Consider the following 14,828-nt stretch of genomic DNA (forward strand, 5'->3'; position numbering starts at 1 on the left):
GTATTTTGGGTGTTTTATAGCTTAATGGATACTTAAGGTTATAGACATTATGTCATGGTTGCAATCTTACATAAACGTAAACCATAGAGCCTAATCTATCAGGATTTTACATAGCTCAGTAAAATTGGCTGAGCTACAGCTTATCTTCTGAGGAGATGTCTAATATTGATTTAAAGGTTTCAGGTGATGGAGAATCTAACAAAGATTAACTACAGAAGTTACAGTTAATAAGATGTTATTGAGCTCTGTCACTGTTAAAAAATGTAGCATTTACTTAAAATGCAGCAAAACAGCAGCAGCAACCATAGCCAAAATTAACCATATATCTTCCCCCCCCCTTTGTTTTTTCTCTTCTTCCCCTATAGTAAGACTTTTCATCACGCTGATTGAAATCAAATATCTCAGTACTTCAGCTTTTACTTTTTGCTATGACAGAAATAACCTTAGGGAAGTCTGAAAGGTTTCCCAAATAAATTTCTCAATTTGGAGCATACTGGAATATCTAGAAATGTGTCAACTGTAAAGCAGCCCCGAACACGCTGACACCAGTGCTGAGCCACAGCTGTCTCCTACTATGGGTTCCCATTACTTTTAGTGATGCCTGTGGTTCATTGAGAATCACAGTTATACTGGCTGACATTAGCCTCTTTACCACAGAAGAAACAGTTGTAAGGTGTCTGGAGGTGTCATAAGGTTGTCTTACTGTTACCCCTACATGCAGGATTCAAGTGAAATATAATATTGAAAGAAGCAATAATTTTATAGCAGTTTTTAAGGTAGGATTTTTATCTTGCTATTTTATGCTTAACCAGACCAAATAAAGCAAACCTGGTTTGCCTTTGCATCTCTTTGTTTTGATTTTTTGGGGGTATTTTTGTTTTTAAAGTAACATCCTTAAGAGTTGCTGGTGGCTTTCATTAAGGTCACTGGGAACACTGAAAATACAGATCAGCTTTGGAGGAAAAGGTGAAAAGGGAAGAAGCTCATGGTTGTCAGAATAGCCATGGCTGATGCTAAGTTAGCAGAGGGTTGTAGACCAGTTTATTAGCAGTGGATATAAGAAAACCTCAGAAGCATTATCTTTTGCCACAGAATGCTGGTTTTGAGAATAACAGACTCGGTTGCCCCTTTCAGTTACAGCAGTGACAGATCCAGAGGTTGATTGAGGGTGGCACCAATCAACTGTCCTTTTCACAGGGTCCCTAAATTTTAATCAGGAAAACGGGACACAGAAGCACCACCCGTCTTGTTTAATTTAAATTTGCTCCTTGTTGGAGTGTTTAGGGTCCTCTGATTTAACAGTAGTTAAAAACTGAATTGCTGCTTTCAGCTATTTTCTTAACCATGCTAACTTGAAGTCATCCTTCAGTAGTTATACAGAGAAGTCTGCGATAACTGCTTTACACTTTGCCAGCCAAAGCTATTTAAAGAAGAGGGAGCTAGTATTCTCTGTCATGCCTGTTCACATTGGTATGCCCTTGTGGGTTGTTATCTTTTAAGATATTGTGAGATGAAGAGAAGAGACTGTTTTTCCCTGAATATGTATGCAACAGTTAAGTTTCTAAGCAAACTTGTGACATTGGTTTTCTGAGCATCAATATGATCAGCTATCATTCAAGTTAGTAGAAACTTCACTGAGAATAAACTGAAGTCACAGCAGAGGCAGGTGGTTTGGTGTTCTTTCCTTGAATGAGCCATTGCTCATGGCAGATGAGACTACCATTGTTTTGTTCTTGATTTACATGTAGCTTATAAGCCAGTTCTTGGGCTCGGTAAGAATGTGTGGCCTTGGACCACTTTAAGTCTTCCAGGATTTGGGGTTTATTGCTGTAAAAGGCTTTCATATCAGCCTTTCTTCAACTGGTTTTCTGCATTTATTTAATGCATATTATTTTGAAATTAATATGAATCACTGCCATTTCCTGAAAAATTATGAATTGGGCTTTCAAATAATCAGTACGTTGTTTTTGTTGAGAGGGATCCTTAATTGCCTGGTTTCTTATTTTATATGTCTTCTTTAAGTGATACATAATTATAATTAAGTGGTATAGAAAACCAGTAACTCAGTTAACTTCTTCAAGAGTTATGCTATGAACAGACTTTGCAGGCAAAACAATACATTTATGCCAATTAAATAAGTTTCCAGTGTAAGAAACAAGATGGAAAGGAAATGAATTATCTGAAGACTCTTGGGGCTGCTTGTTTCCAGGAGCTGCAAGTCAGCAAGGTAGCCCACCTTCATAGGGATATGCCAGGTATCATGTACTATAATGTTGCTGCTGCTTGTTTACTTACTAAGGACTCTCAGCGCACTCATATTCCCAAATCTTGATTTCTGAACTGTACCTTAAGCAAAAAAATGTCGCTTAATCCTAATGGTACAGGCTGCATTTAGGACTGTGATGTAACTTTTTAGCGGAACCTATAGTCAGTGGCATAAGCCAGAAGAACAGCAGACTGAAAGATATTTTGGCTTTTTACAGAAATATGTCAGCTCAGCAGAGCTCCCAGGTTCACATTTGGCAGAAAACAGATTACATAAGCAGCAGTGATTTTCCCCACACTTGGAAAGAGTTGGTGTAAATGCCTCACAAGCACGCTTTTCTGCTGCATGCAGTGCTCAGTCAAAGCAAAGATAACTTCTAGGAGAAGTGTGGTCAGCCAGCCCTGCTCTGCATACCCATGTTGAGCAAGGAGGCCTGTTTGCTGCGCTGGACACCACTCCTCCTCTTCCTCCAAAATGATGTGCTGGACCAGCTGAAAGGATCCCATGTGTCAAAGCCACCTCCTGAGCTCCTGGGTGGGCCAGGCTGAAGGTACCCACGGTCAGGGTGAATGTTAAATGAGATTTTTGGAGTTCCTTGCCTGGTAATAAAGTTTAAAAAGATCACAGACAAATGCTTAGTGCATCCACTTCTAAAAAGAGGAGTACTGGAATTTGGAAAATTCACCTTTGCGTTTGGCTGAAATTTATTTTCATGCTTTCTGCAAAGATTGTTTTGTCTGATCCCAGTGCCTCTGTTTGTCTTTCTAATACAAATGCCTTACATTCTTTCTCTAAATTATACCAAATGCTCCACAGGAAGAGCAGATGTTCACCAATTAGGGAAAAAAAAATGTAAAGGAAAAGAAAGCTGAGATCAGAGCAGGGCATTATAGTTACTAGGTCTCTCTTGTAAGGGAAGATCTGCTAGGTTATGTTAGTAAAGGTACATGGTCCCAGCTAGTACACTGCCCTGGGTTCATTACAGGGGCCGTCAGCCCACCAAAGGCCCACCTCCACAAGCCCAGAGGAGCAAAGGGGCACAATAGCAGGCAAAACCCTGAACTAAGGCCTGGGAAGAAGGGACACCCAATCTGGGCCCTTCCCAGGACTGTCCCAGGAGAGCCTCAGCCCCAGTGTCCAGACCTGCAACCCACCAAGATGATTCAATGCCAGAGCACCTTTTAGACCGAGGAGAGGCTGTGTATAGCACACATGATGGGAACCAGGGGAAGAGCATTTTGGGATTGCCCAGGAATTATTATTGGATGTTTAAGGAAAGAACCAAAGGCAGACAGTGCCAGGCATTCGGGCGATTTGGGGAGTGGAGGAAATAGGGGGCTATGGACCAGAGGCCAGAGACCCATACATACATCCCTGGTGCAGCACCCAGAGCACGTGCAGGCATGCACCTTGCTGTGGAAGCAGTAACAAAGGTTAGGCCAGTGAGTTAGGTGAAGTGGTCTAGGAGCCAGGTACATACATGTACATGGAGCAGGGGAGTCCCAAGCAGTTCTGGATGTGTGTGCAAGCAATCTGTGCCTGCATTTGGAGTGGGGCAGTGCCACTGGGGACTCATATGTCCGGGTGCCAGCAACTGGGAGGACTGGGATCCAGAAAGTTATTGGACAGACTGTCTTTAGCAAGCTGCTGAAGGGATCAGTGTTGTCCATGTGTGTGGACATGTGTGTATATATATAAATATACACAGACATAGAATAAATACATGTGTATATATATTAAATATATATAGTCTCATTAGCGGATCTCTTCCTGTTCAGCCAGAGAGGGGCTGTGTGTTATTTGTGTGGTGGCTATATATATATATATATGCATATATATATTTTTATATATGCACCTCTGTGTGCACAGTGTGAGTATGGGCTCTGAGGGTGTCTGTGGTCACTGAGAATACGTTTTCAGCTTTGCTAGTGATTGCACATGGGAGCATGGGCTGTGCAGCCTCGCTTCTTTTGGACTGTCAGATCAGGCCTATTCTCCTACTCTTCCTAATGAGATCCACCTGAAGTAATATAAATCATGTACATACAAGATGAAAGATGTTAGACTGGTAACCATATACGTTTTTAGGTCTTGTACCGTACCAGACAGGCAGCTGGATCTTGAGCTAGTAGTATTGACACAAAGGCATTGACAGTTAAGCGATTACATCCTATGGTGATTCCTTTAAGCCTTTTCATTCCCTTATCAAAGGATGCTCTTTGGGAGCTTTTTCACTCCTTCTGTCCCTTCGCATTTTGGCAATTCCGTGTAAGGTTACAATCAGTGTCTAAAATGCTTTGATAAAAGATTAGTAACATGAGAACATAACTTCTATCTCTTGATGGACATAATTATAACAGTTCACTGCAGAAAATGCAAACAAAATCTGTTAATTCCAAAGATTGTTTAAAAAAAATCTTTAAAATAGTGGAGCTTATTTTGCAGCTGGATGCAACCACCTCTTTCCTTGAACATTAGCCAATCTGGCTTGTTAGAATTTGCCTGATGGCAGTTTCTTGCTCATCACTGCTCTTGTAAAAGCATCTGTTAATTGCAGTTACTTTCCTTCGGATTTTAAAATCTTGCTGGTTTGGATGACCCATATACCACACGGTTTTTAAAGTCAAACCAAAAGCAGCTCCCTTGCCCAAGAACAAATCTGTAGCTTCATTTTTCCTCCATTTGAAGAACTTCTGTGCATTCAATTAGGACAAAAAAGACAGAAGAAACAGAGTCGTGTGGAGAAAATACAGCTACTTCTTCAGGTGTCGCCAAAGAGGAAATGTGGAGAGTCAAAAACAATCTAAGTTGGGATTTGGACAGGATAGCAGTGGGGGAAGATGTATGAGTTCCTATCTCTTAATGAGTGTAAATGAGACTTACATGTTATGTCTTTAGCAGAAGATGTCACCCTAAAGAACTCCATGGAGGAGGGAGTATGGAGAAAGGAAGGCTTTCATCATTACTTTAGGAGAAAGAAGTGTTGTTTGTAAAGCACTTAAATCTGGACCATTAATTTTAATACCATGCAAGGTGAATTCACCCATGCTTGCTTGCCAAGATCAAACAAGGTGACTAAGTGTATTTTATGTTAACACACATTTTTTGAGGGCATTGTGTAAGCTCCTATGTGGGTACGCTTTGGTGCAGGTCTGTTTAGTAATACCCCATCAGATGCTGATGTTAAGTTTCACTGCTACTTTTGAAGGGGTTTGATGATGGATTGCCTGGAATCTGTGAGCCATGACCCCTGGAATAGTATCAGTCTGAAGCCTGGCTTTAGAGGCTTACTAAAACTATTAAATTTGGTAACTAAAGCAGCACATGAGATCCCATCATTTGACTCAAGTGGCTGTGTGAAGACATCCATCTCATACTCTTTGTATCATGTTTTCATTCAAGCATTGGAAATTGTATTTGAACATTGTTTTCATAGCAATTGAGAAATCCCTTGTGAGGGAGCCCTAAAATACCTTATTTAAGGAGTTAACTCCTTGTTATGTTAGTTAGCTCTCATTTAACTCTGATGACTATCTGGGGTTTGGATTGGCAAGACCAAAGCTTATCCTAACACCTTCTGATGCAGCAAATGGTTGTGAAAGGTATGAGTGCGGTGTGAGAGCTAATGCAGTTATGGTGCCCACTGCTCCTTAAACCTGCATTTGCTTGTTACAGAAATTGAACCATTAGGTTTTTTTAAAAAAAGAAGAATACAGCATGTGTGTGCTTTAGCCTGATTTAACATATGGTTAGTTTGATTTATATTTTAGTCTTTTCTGGTCATCTTTTCTCAATTTACCAGCGTACTTAGAAGTTTACTTCAGTTCTAGGCTTTTGTGAACCCTGGCTAGTATAAAAATTAAGACATGTAGTACATCTGATTGGAGCAAGTCCTGAACTTTTGTTTTCTTCATGTTCTATGTAAAATCTTCTGCCTGCAGTGTGTTAAAACCTGAGAATTTATAAACCCAGTTGTGGTTGACACATTTGATGTTAGTTGTCTCTCCACAAAAGAGAGACAGCGTGACTGACTGAAATTAAAGATCCCAGTTTTTAGGGCTAGTTGTCAAAATCGAGTGTTCTGTTTTCTGCTGGAAAAGCTACAGAAAGAAACATCAAATTAAGTATTTGCCTCTTTTGTAAGCAAATAACTGTCCAATATTTGTAATAAAATTATACTCACAGATTCTGGAACTGTAGTTATGGGTTTATCTATTTTTTCTATATATTTTGCAGATGCATATAAGGCCCTTTGAGGCATGTGTAGCTGCATGCAGGGATTTAGGAATTCGATTAGTTTCATGTTTGAGCTTTTGAGTCTTTCAGTACAAGAAAGCTACCTGCTCAGCAAAATGACTACCAGTTGGCAGTTGCAAACAGAATTTACAGTTCATAGGCTTTATTATCTATTGTTTGACAGTCAGAATCAGGAGAACTAACCAGTTGTTTGGATTTGTAAAGTGCTGTGTGGAAAGTAGTGAGGTTATATTTCCTCTAAAGAAGAGTGCTTTAATCAGTAAGACTTTAGGATGAAGCATGGCTTGATGTAAAACCTGTGTCCAGCAATTACAGGCAAGCATGCTGCATACGGTTTTACTGAGGCTGATGAGCAGAGATTTCTATTGCTGATTTTATTTGGCTCTAGGCTGAAGAAAATATACTGTGGGCTTCTCACAGTATATCTAAGTCACATAGAAGTCAAATGGAGTGTTTTTTGGGAGGTTCAGTTAAGACTCACTTTCCTGATCTCTGTTCTTGGTATTTGTTGAGGAGAGTAGCTTGGTAAGGATATGAAGGTTTACCAGCTGGACACATCTGTACTGTAGGTTGATGAAAACTGAATTGGTTGGCTGCTGGTTGGCTCTTAGCTTGGATCTGCTGCAGGCATCTACAGTGCTTGCAGGGTGAGAGGTCTATAGAAAGGCTGCTCTCCTGTTTGCATCCTGAAACCACACCATGATTCTCCCAGCATCTCTCAGGATCCACTGTTTTCCTGGGCATTCAAGAAAAGAATTGCAGTCCACATCTTTATACAATCCCACTCTATTTAGACCTTGACTTAAAAAATCTGGGGATTGAAACTCATAGAGTGAAGCTCATACTGTGAGTAGGGTGAAGCTGTTGTCAGAGGCACGTTTTCTTCACTTTGATAATGTCTGCCTTTCAGTGTAGAAGGCAGGACAAGGTTATTGCAGGTTAGCTTTTATTAGCTGGGAGGCTGTGATACTCATGTGGGTGTGGCTGGGTCTGTACCTGAAGAATTAGGGGCAGCAGTAGCAAGTACTAGGCTGTGCTGAGTGAACGCATCTGGGGCTTGGAAAAGGAAACCGAAAGCCTTTCTAAGAAACAAGCAATTCTGTTTTGTTATTCCTATCCTTGGTGAATACAGATTACAGTTTATCCTCATGTGAAGTGCCGCTGCTTCTGGCACACCACCTTCAGAGCTGCGGCTGCTGATAGTGTTATCTGAAAATGTGAAAACATGTCCCACACGTGTCACATGGAGTATGTTTATAGTCAGTCTTGAAAAAGGATTTTCTGCTGCTTTCTCCTTGGTGGAAAGCACATGGAGTGTTTATGTGGTTTTGTTTTAAACAGAGCATTTGATAAAATATGTTATTTAGGGATGAAAAGGTCCTTGGTAATATCTAGGCCAGTCAAACATTTTCACAGTTAATAAATTACCATCTGTTTTTAAAAAATCAGTCTTTTGTGAGCTCAAATTCAGATCTTTCCATGTGTATTAGAGACTTTATTTGAGGCTTTTTTTGTTTATGGTTCTACATTTTTTATTCATTTTAAACTGTCCTCAGAGAGTTTTAAAACACCTTTAACTGTTCCTGCTGGGAGCAGAGAGACGCATTCATGGAGCCATTTCAGATAAGCTGGAGACTGAATAGTTCAATGAGTAAGATGCTCATAATTCTAGCAGATGTGTAAGAACTTAAGTTCTTCTCCTTCAGCTGTAACCTTTTTGAGAATATTTTCCTCTCTTTTTTCCACACAGAACCAAATGCAGTTCTTAAGACTTTTTTTTTTTTTTTGTTGTGGGTTGGTTTGGTTTGGGGGGATTAGGGTTTATTTGTTTATGGTGGTTTTGTCTGTTTTTTTACTAAAGCTCGTTAGGTACTGGTATTTTCTCAGAGTAATACTGAAGTTATATATGTAGGTCTAAGTGCTGCTTTATGGGTTTTTGGGGGGGGAATTAATAACTTAGCTGTTAGGAGGAAAAACTATCAAACTGCCCACAAAATTTATTATCTCATCTTTTTTTGAGAGAAGTCTGCTATATGTGATGAATTTTATATGTGGTGTGTTGTTTTATGTTGATAAACCTGCTTGTGAAATATCACGATAGTGGGGAGTTAGAATACTTCATAAGAAATTTTGGAAGGGTATTTTCAACATTAGATACCTGTGAAAACGTAGCAGAATGCTTTGCCTTATATATATTGAGGAGGTCTAACGTCAGGTTCCTTTTGTGTTTTTTAATTGCTAAGTTTCTGTAACAAGAAACTAAATTTTGGATTCTACAAAATTGGTAGGAAGTTTGCCATTGAATTCTGTGTGATTAAGTTTTGGCTTATGGTGTTTATGGCACTTGGGCTGGATTCTTCTCTGTCACACTGGTGAAACTTCAAAACTGCTTAGTGGCCACTGGCCTTAATCCACAGTGGTGGGTTAGTCTACATAAAACCTTTCCATAGACATTTAGTGTTTGATAAGTAAAGCTTTGGGAACATTGTGTCTATTGATGACAAGTCTCAGGCCATCCCAACAGAGAAAGGCGAGTTGTTCCTTATAGTTAGCACAGAGATACAAAGAACTTCATAAATCAAAACCAGCTTAGTAAGATTCACCCAAGAATTGCTTAAGCATAAATACAAAATGTGCTTCAAATTTGTCTGTTTTCTCTTTGTGTGGCTCAGCAGTGAAATACTAGTTCAGATGCTTCTAGGAAGGCACATCTTTATCTCAGATGTTTCTGTGAGTCTGTATTACCCATCTGGACAGGGCTTTCTAGGCAGAATTAGAGGAAAGCTCAGGCTTCTGCCATTGCTGAAATGCTAGAAGCGTGTCCAACATGTTGTCAATAGCCAAAGCAAACAAGGGGTTAATAACTCAGCCTTTCCACTTTTGGCATTAATTAAGAGAGCAGAATTGATAAGACATGTTAATTATTGTTACTTTTTTTTTTCCAAAAGTAAAATTCCAAGATAACAGTAATTTCATCAATGTATTACAGCATTAATAATAATCAGAGATCTTAAGTTCACAAGAATGGAAATGACTATCCTTAGTGGGAATGCATGACAGACCACCAAACATAAAGAAATATCCATAATAGGAATTTTGGTTTATAGTCCTTTTAGTTTGAAGCCAACAGATCTAACAGTCCCATTACACAAGATACTTATGCACTTTGCTAAGTTTTGATCAAACCTCCCCTAGGAGTTTAAAAGAGAAGAAATAAAAAGCCCCTGACACTAATTTTGTTGACCTCCTTCCAACCTGCTAGCAGCTGTTGTGATATTTTATTGCTTAGGGAACAAAATACAGAAACTGTCTGCAAGGGCATGGGATCCCAGCTATTCTGCAGAAGATAAAAATTTCTGATTGTTTTACAGGATGTGAATTGCCAGGGCAAGAGGCCATGAAATTCGCACTTCAGATTTTGGAATGCAGCTTTGGGCTGTCGCCAGTGAAATACTTTACCTAGAATTATAAGTGAATCTCACAAGGCTTTAAATAACCTGTATCGTAGAGTCACTGTGGTTACACATGAGAATACTTCGTAATGCTGTGTTCAATCTACCACATGACTGGCAGAGCTTCAGAAATGCTGTGCTTGGGAAAATTACATTAAATATTTTCCCATGCTTCAGTTGACTTTAGGTCTTTAAAAAAACAAAAGAAATTATTAGTCGCTGAAAGAAAACGTAATTGATCTAACTGCTATATTGGTTCAATTTACAGATTTGTTGTGATTAGCTATAAGCATGTGTACTGGCCTTATTTGAAGACTTTTGTAGGATTTCTTTGCACTCTCAGAAAAATTCCTGTGTAAGTTAAAGGCACGGTAAAGACCCCCAGTAGACTAGCAAAGCTAATAGGTTTGAGGTGTGAGAGAGGTGTGAATGATCAGGATCAGCTAAAGGATGGGAAAAGTTGGCAGATTCAGAGAGAAAGACTCAGGAGAAAACAAGAGCCCAGTGGTTTTAAAATTACACAGCAGTGCAGAGCAGTACAATTACAGGCTTGCAAAGATAGGCCTTCCTTTACTATTTCTGGATGTTCCTCCTATGTCTTTACCATCCTTCCTAATAGGATAGCAGTCTGTTTCTTTTAAAGGATCACTGGTTCATCCTGGAGCCATTTAACTGGATGAACCAATTAAAATGTAACGCTAGGAAACAGTTTGTGACATATCATCTAATTTGAGATTTTAAAGCATAAATGAGATGTCTGTTTACATAACTCTGTACCCACTTACCTGCCTTCATGACCTTAAAGTTCTAACATCGTAATGCAAGATGTTGCCACCCTGCTAATTCATGTCTTTAGGTAGTTGCTGCTTCTTTAGGAACGTAATTTATTTCTTCTGTGCTTACTTTCCTGCAGCCATGTCGGTGTAATGTAACACTAACTTCAGGTAACACTAAGCAGGTCAGAGCTGGGTACTGTTGTTTCCATAATAAGCTATGTCTTTTTGTCATCTCTGGATGCAAGATAGGCAAAACCCCCACAACAAGTACCCTGTAGGGTATTTTCCTCCAACTCATGTTTCTTCATGGCTAACTGCAGTGGTGGATCTCTACAACTGTCTACCAAGGAGTGACCAAAGGGTGTTACTGTGAGTCAGGTGTGAAGAGCTCCTGCTTACAAGTGAAAACCAACCTTAAGATCATCTTAAGATCACCTAGTTCTAACCCCCCCTGCCATGGGCAGGGACACCTCACTCTAAACCATATTACCCAAGGCCTCGTCCAACCTGGTCTTGAACACTGCCAGGGATGGAGCATTCACAACCTCCCTGGGCAACCTATTCCAGTGCCTCACCACCCTGACAGGAAAGAATTTCCTCCTTATATCCAATCTAAACTTCCCCTGTTTAAGTTTTAACCTGTTACCCCTTGTCCTGTCACTACAGTTCCTAATGAAGAGTCCCTCCCCAGCATCCCTATAGGCCCCCTTCAGATAATGGAAGGCTGCTATGAGGTCTCCATAAAGCCTTCTCTTCCCCAGGCTGAACAGACCCAATTTTCTCAGCCTGTCTTCCTAAGGGAGGTGCTCCAGCCCCTTGATCATCCTCGTGGCCCTCCTCTGGACTTGTTCCACCAGTTGCATGTCCTTTTTATCTTGAGGAGTCCTGCATCTGGGCAGGAACAACCCCAGGTTACAGTATAGGTTGGGGAACCACCTGTTAGAGAGCAGTGTAGGGGAGAGGGACCTGGGGGTCCTAGTGGACGACAGGGTGACCATGAGCCGACACTGTGCCCTTGTGGCCAAGAAGGCCAATGGCATCCTGGGCTGTATTAGAAGGGGGGTGGTTAGTAGGTCGAGAGAGGTCCTCCTTCCCCTCTACTCGGCCCTGGTGAGACCGCATCTGGAATATTGTGTCCAGTTCTGGGCCCCGCAGTTTAAGAAGGACAGGGACCTGCTGGAGAGAGTCCAGCGCAGGGCAACTAAGATCATTAAGGGAGTGGTGCATCTCCCTTATGAGGAAAGACTGAGGGAGCTGCGTCTCTATAGTTTGGAGGAGATTGAGGGGTGACCTTATTAGTGTATATAAATATATAAAGGGGGAGTGTCACGAGGATGGAGCCAGGCTCTTCTCAGTGGCAAACAATGATAGGACAAGGGGTAATGGGTACAAACTGGAACACAAGAGGTTCCACTTAAACTTGAGAAGAAACTTCTTCTCAGTGAGGGTGACGGAACACTGGAACAGGCTGCCCAGGGAGGTTGTGGAATCTCCTTCTCTGGAGACATTCAAAACCTGCCTGGACACGTTCCTGTGTAACCTTATCTAGGTGTTCCTGCTCCGGCAGGGGGATTGGACTAGATGATCTTTTGAGGTCCCTTCCAATCTCTAACATACTGTGATAACTGTGATACTGTGACACCAGAACGGTACATAATACTCCAGATGAGGTCACACAAGAGCCGAGTAGAGGGGCAGGATCACCCCTTCAACCTGCTGGTCACGTTCCTTTTGATGCAGCCCAGGATACGGTTGGCTTTCTCGGCTGCACACGCACACCAAAGCTGGCTCATGTTCATTTTCTTTTTGACCAACACCCCCAAGTCCTTCTCTTCAGGGCTGCTCTGAATCTCTTCTCTGCCCAGCCTGTAGCTGTGCCTAGGATTGCTCCAACCCAGGCGTAGGACTTTGCAGTTGGTATGGTTAAACTTCATAAGGTTGGCATCAGCCCACCTCACAAGCGTGTCAGGGTCCCTCTGGATGGCATTGCTTCCCTCCAGCCTATCAACCGAACCTGCCAGTTTTTTATCCACTGAGTGGTCCATCTATCAAATTGATGTCTCTTCAATTTAGAGACAAGGATGTCATGTGGGACAATGTCAAACACTTTGCACAAGTCCAAATGTTAGCTTGTGGGAAGGGTATACACTTACTTGTGGAGCTCCCACAAGGCATGGGTATAGAACAAAACTCACTGGCTTTTGTGTTTCAGAACACATGAATCCTAGAATCATATCTGGAACTTCAGAAGGGTGCCTCTTTAATCTGAATCAGGTTAATTTGAGGTCACTTCAGCCCCACATCTGAAAGGGTGTTAGTTTTTGTCTGTGTTTGTGTTATACTGTGAGCTTCTATGTGAATATGGATGCAGAAATGCATCGTAAACTGAGCTCTTCACATATATAACTGTGGGTTATAGTTAAGCTTCTGAATGATCTGGTGACCCTTCCTGAGAGCAGTAGGGTAATTCTGCATCACCTTTAATTGGGTCTTGACAGTTTCACAAAAAATGAGTGCAACGCTGGCTGCTTCCTACTGGTTTGTAGAGGATTAAGTTTTTGATGGGCTATCTTTTCTGCTAAAAAAGTAACACTGAGGTGGGTAAGACACTAATTACTGATGAGCTCTCTCAGATACTTTACAAGATGCAGCATTTCTCCTGGACTGACTTCCTTTAAGTGCATGTCAAGGCCCACATCAGGTCAGGAAATGAAGCTGCTGTCTTTTGTCCCTTCCCTTCTTTTCAAGTATTTTTATCCTTGCCTGAAGAACCACACTACTGGTGGTTTCTCCATCCACCCACAAGGGGTTTAAGCTGTAAGAGAATGAATTACTCTGCATTTCTGTCTTAAAAAGGGCCTTATATACCACTGGGTCAGCTAAGAGGTAGTCACATTGGGTATCAGATTGTCATTTGTACATTGTTATTAGTGTACTGGGGTAGAGCTGATGCTGGGGATTTGGATTCTTTCCTTCCACAAATGCGGGTAACCTCCAGTAGCACCTCTAAATGAGCATTCCTGGTCCATAAGTATTCAGAGCAGCTAATGGGATCCACATCTCTGCTGTGCAGTGTTGAAAGGGATGCCAAGTGGGATTCAGTTCTTGCTTGCAGCGTGGCTTTGCAGTCACTGTGCTGCTGGAGAGTTGGGGAACCTATTTGGGATGAGCTGGGCAGGGGAAAGACATACTGAGGAGGTCACTCATAGCATTACCATGCAGCTGAATGGTCATTCAGAGAAGATAGAAACATTATTCTCCTTTCCCATTATTCTTCTATTATTATTATTAACCTTCCTGTCTGCTTGCCCCCAGGAAAGTTATGGATTGTACATTTTAGAGTAACATGTGTGATCTGCTAGTTCTTTGAATCACATATCTGTAGTGCAGAATAAAGCCTGAAGATGCTGCTGCTAGTGCTGCTAGTCCTGACAGGAACCGGACCTGAGTGACCATTCCCACACACAGCCATGGCATGATGGGCATTAAGGCCACATGTTCCAAGGAATCCTTAGTTATGGGACAGTAACCTTTTTTTTTCTATTTAAACAAAAAAAGGGTGAGTTATCTCTTCTCCGATTCCTAACACAGACAAATCAAATTGTACTTAGATTGGCTCAGGTGAGCATTTGGCTTGACCTGTAGTAATGTTACTGGTTACGATATATCACTTCCTTGTTTTACCTCTGGCAAAACAAGCTTGAAGTGGCGTTTTCATATAGCGCCTTCAAGTTCCTTAAAAAAAAAACCCCACAAACCAAACAAACCAAAACACACAAAAAACCCTCACAGAAAACAGACAACACCCAATCAAGTTTAGAAAAGTGAGAAGGGAATGAGAAAAGAAAAACCTACATTTGCTCACTGCCCTGACATCTCTATTTCTTTGCTATAATAGTTCAGAACCAAACATAGTAGAGCAGCAGTGGTGGCATCATGCAGTGTGCTACACCTTGCATAGCCATGCTGTGAACTATACCAGAGAAAACACAGAAGAGACTTATTGCTCAATTTTCTATCCAAAAGTGGGGATGCAGTGTTTCCTTAGGAAACTGGCTAGGACTGATTGTGTTCACT

General features: G+C 41.2%; 1 protein-coding gene across 4 annotated transcripts in view; it reads left to right on the top strand.

Annotated features, from left to right (window-relative positions):
• CMSS1 (cms1 ribosomal small subunit homolog) overlaps positions 1-14,828 on the top strand; it is a 242,367-nt gene that overhangs the window by 173,706 nt on the left and 53,833 nt on the right. Inside the window, exon 1 of one of the 4 annotated variants that reach the window (XM_061366606.1) lies at positions 8,117-8,174. The exons of the other annotated variants lie outside the window; for them this stretch is intronic. Coding sequence (XP_061222590.1) covers positions 8,132-8,174 — 43 coding nt within the window. The 5' untranslated portion in view covers positions 8,117-8,131. Of the gene's footprint in view, positions 1-8,116; positions 8,175-14,828 lie in introns of those variants that run through there. 4 annotated transcript variants of the gene reach the window in all.

This window comes from Neopsephotus bourkii, unplaced genomic scaffold (assembly GCF_033783945.1).
Source record: "Neopsephotus bourkii isolate Nb327-2 ecotype Australia unplaced genomic scaffold, CSIRO-AGI_Nbou_v1 NB_1350, whole genome shotgun sequence".
Classification (NCBI taxonomy): Eukaryota; Metazoa; Chordata; class Aves; order Psittaciformes; family Psittacidae; genus Neopsephotus; species Neopsephotus bourkii.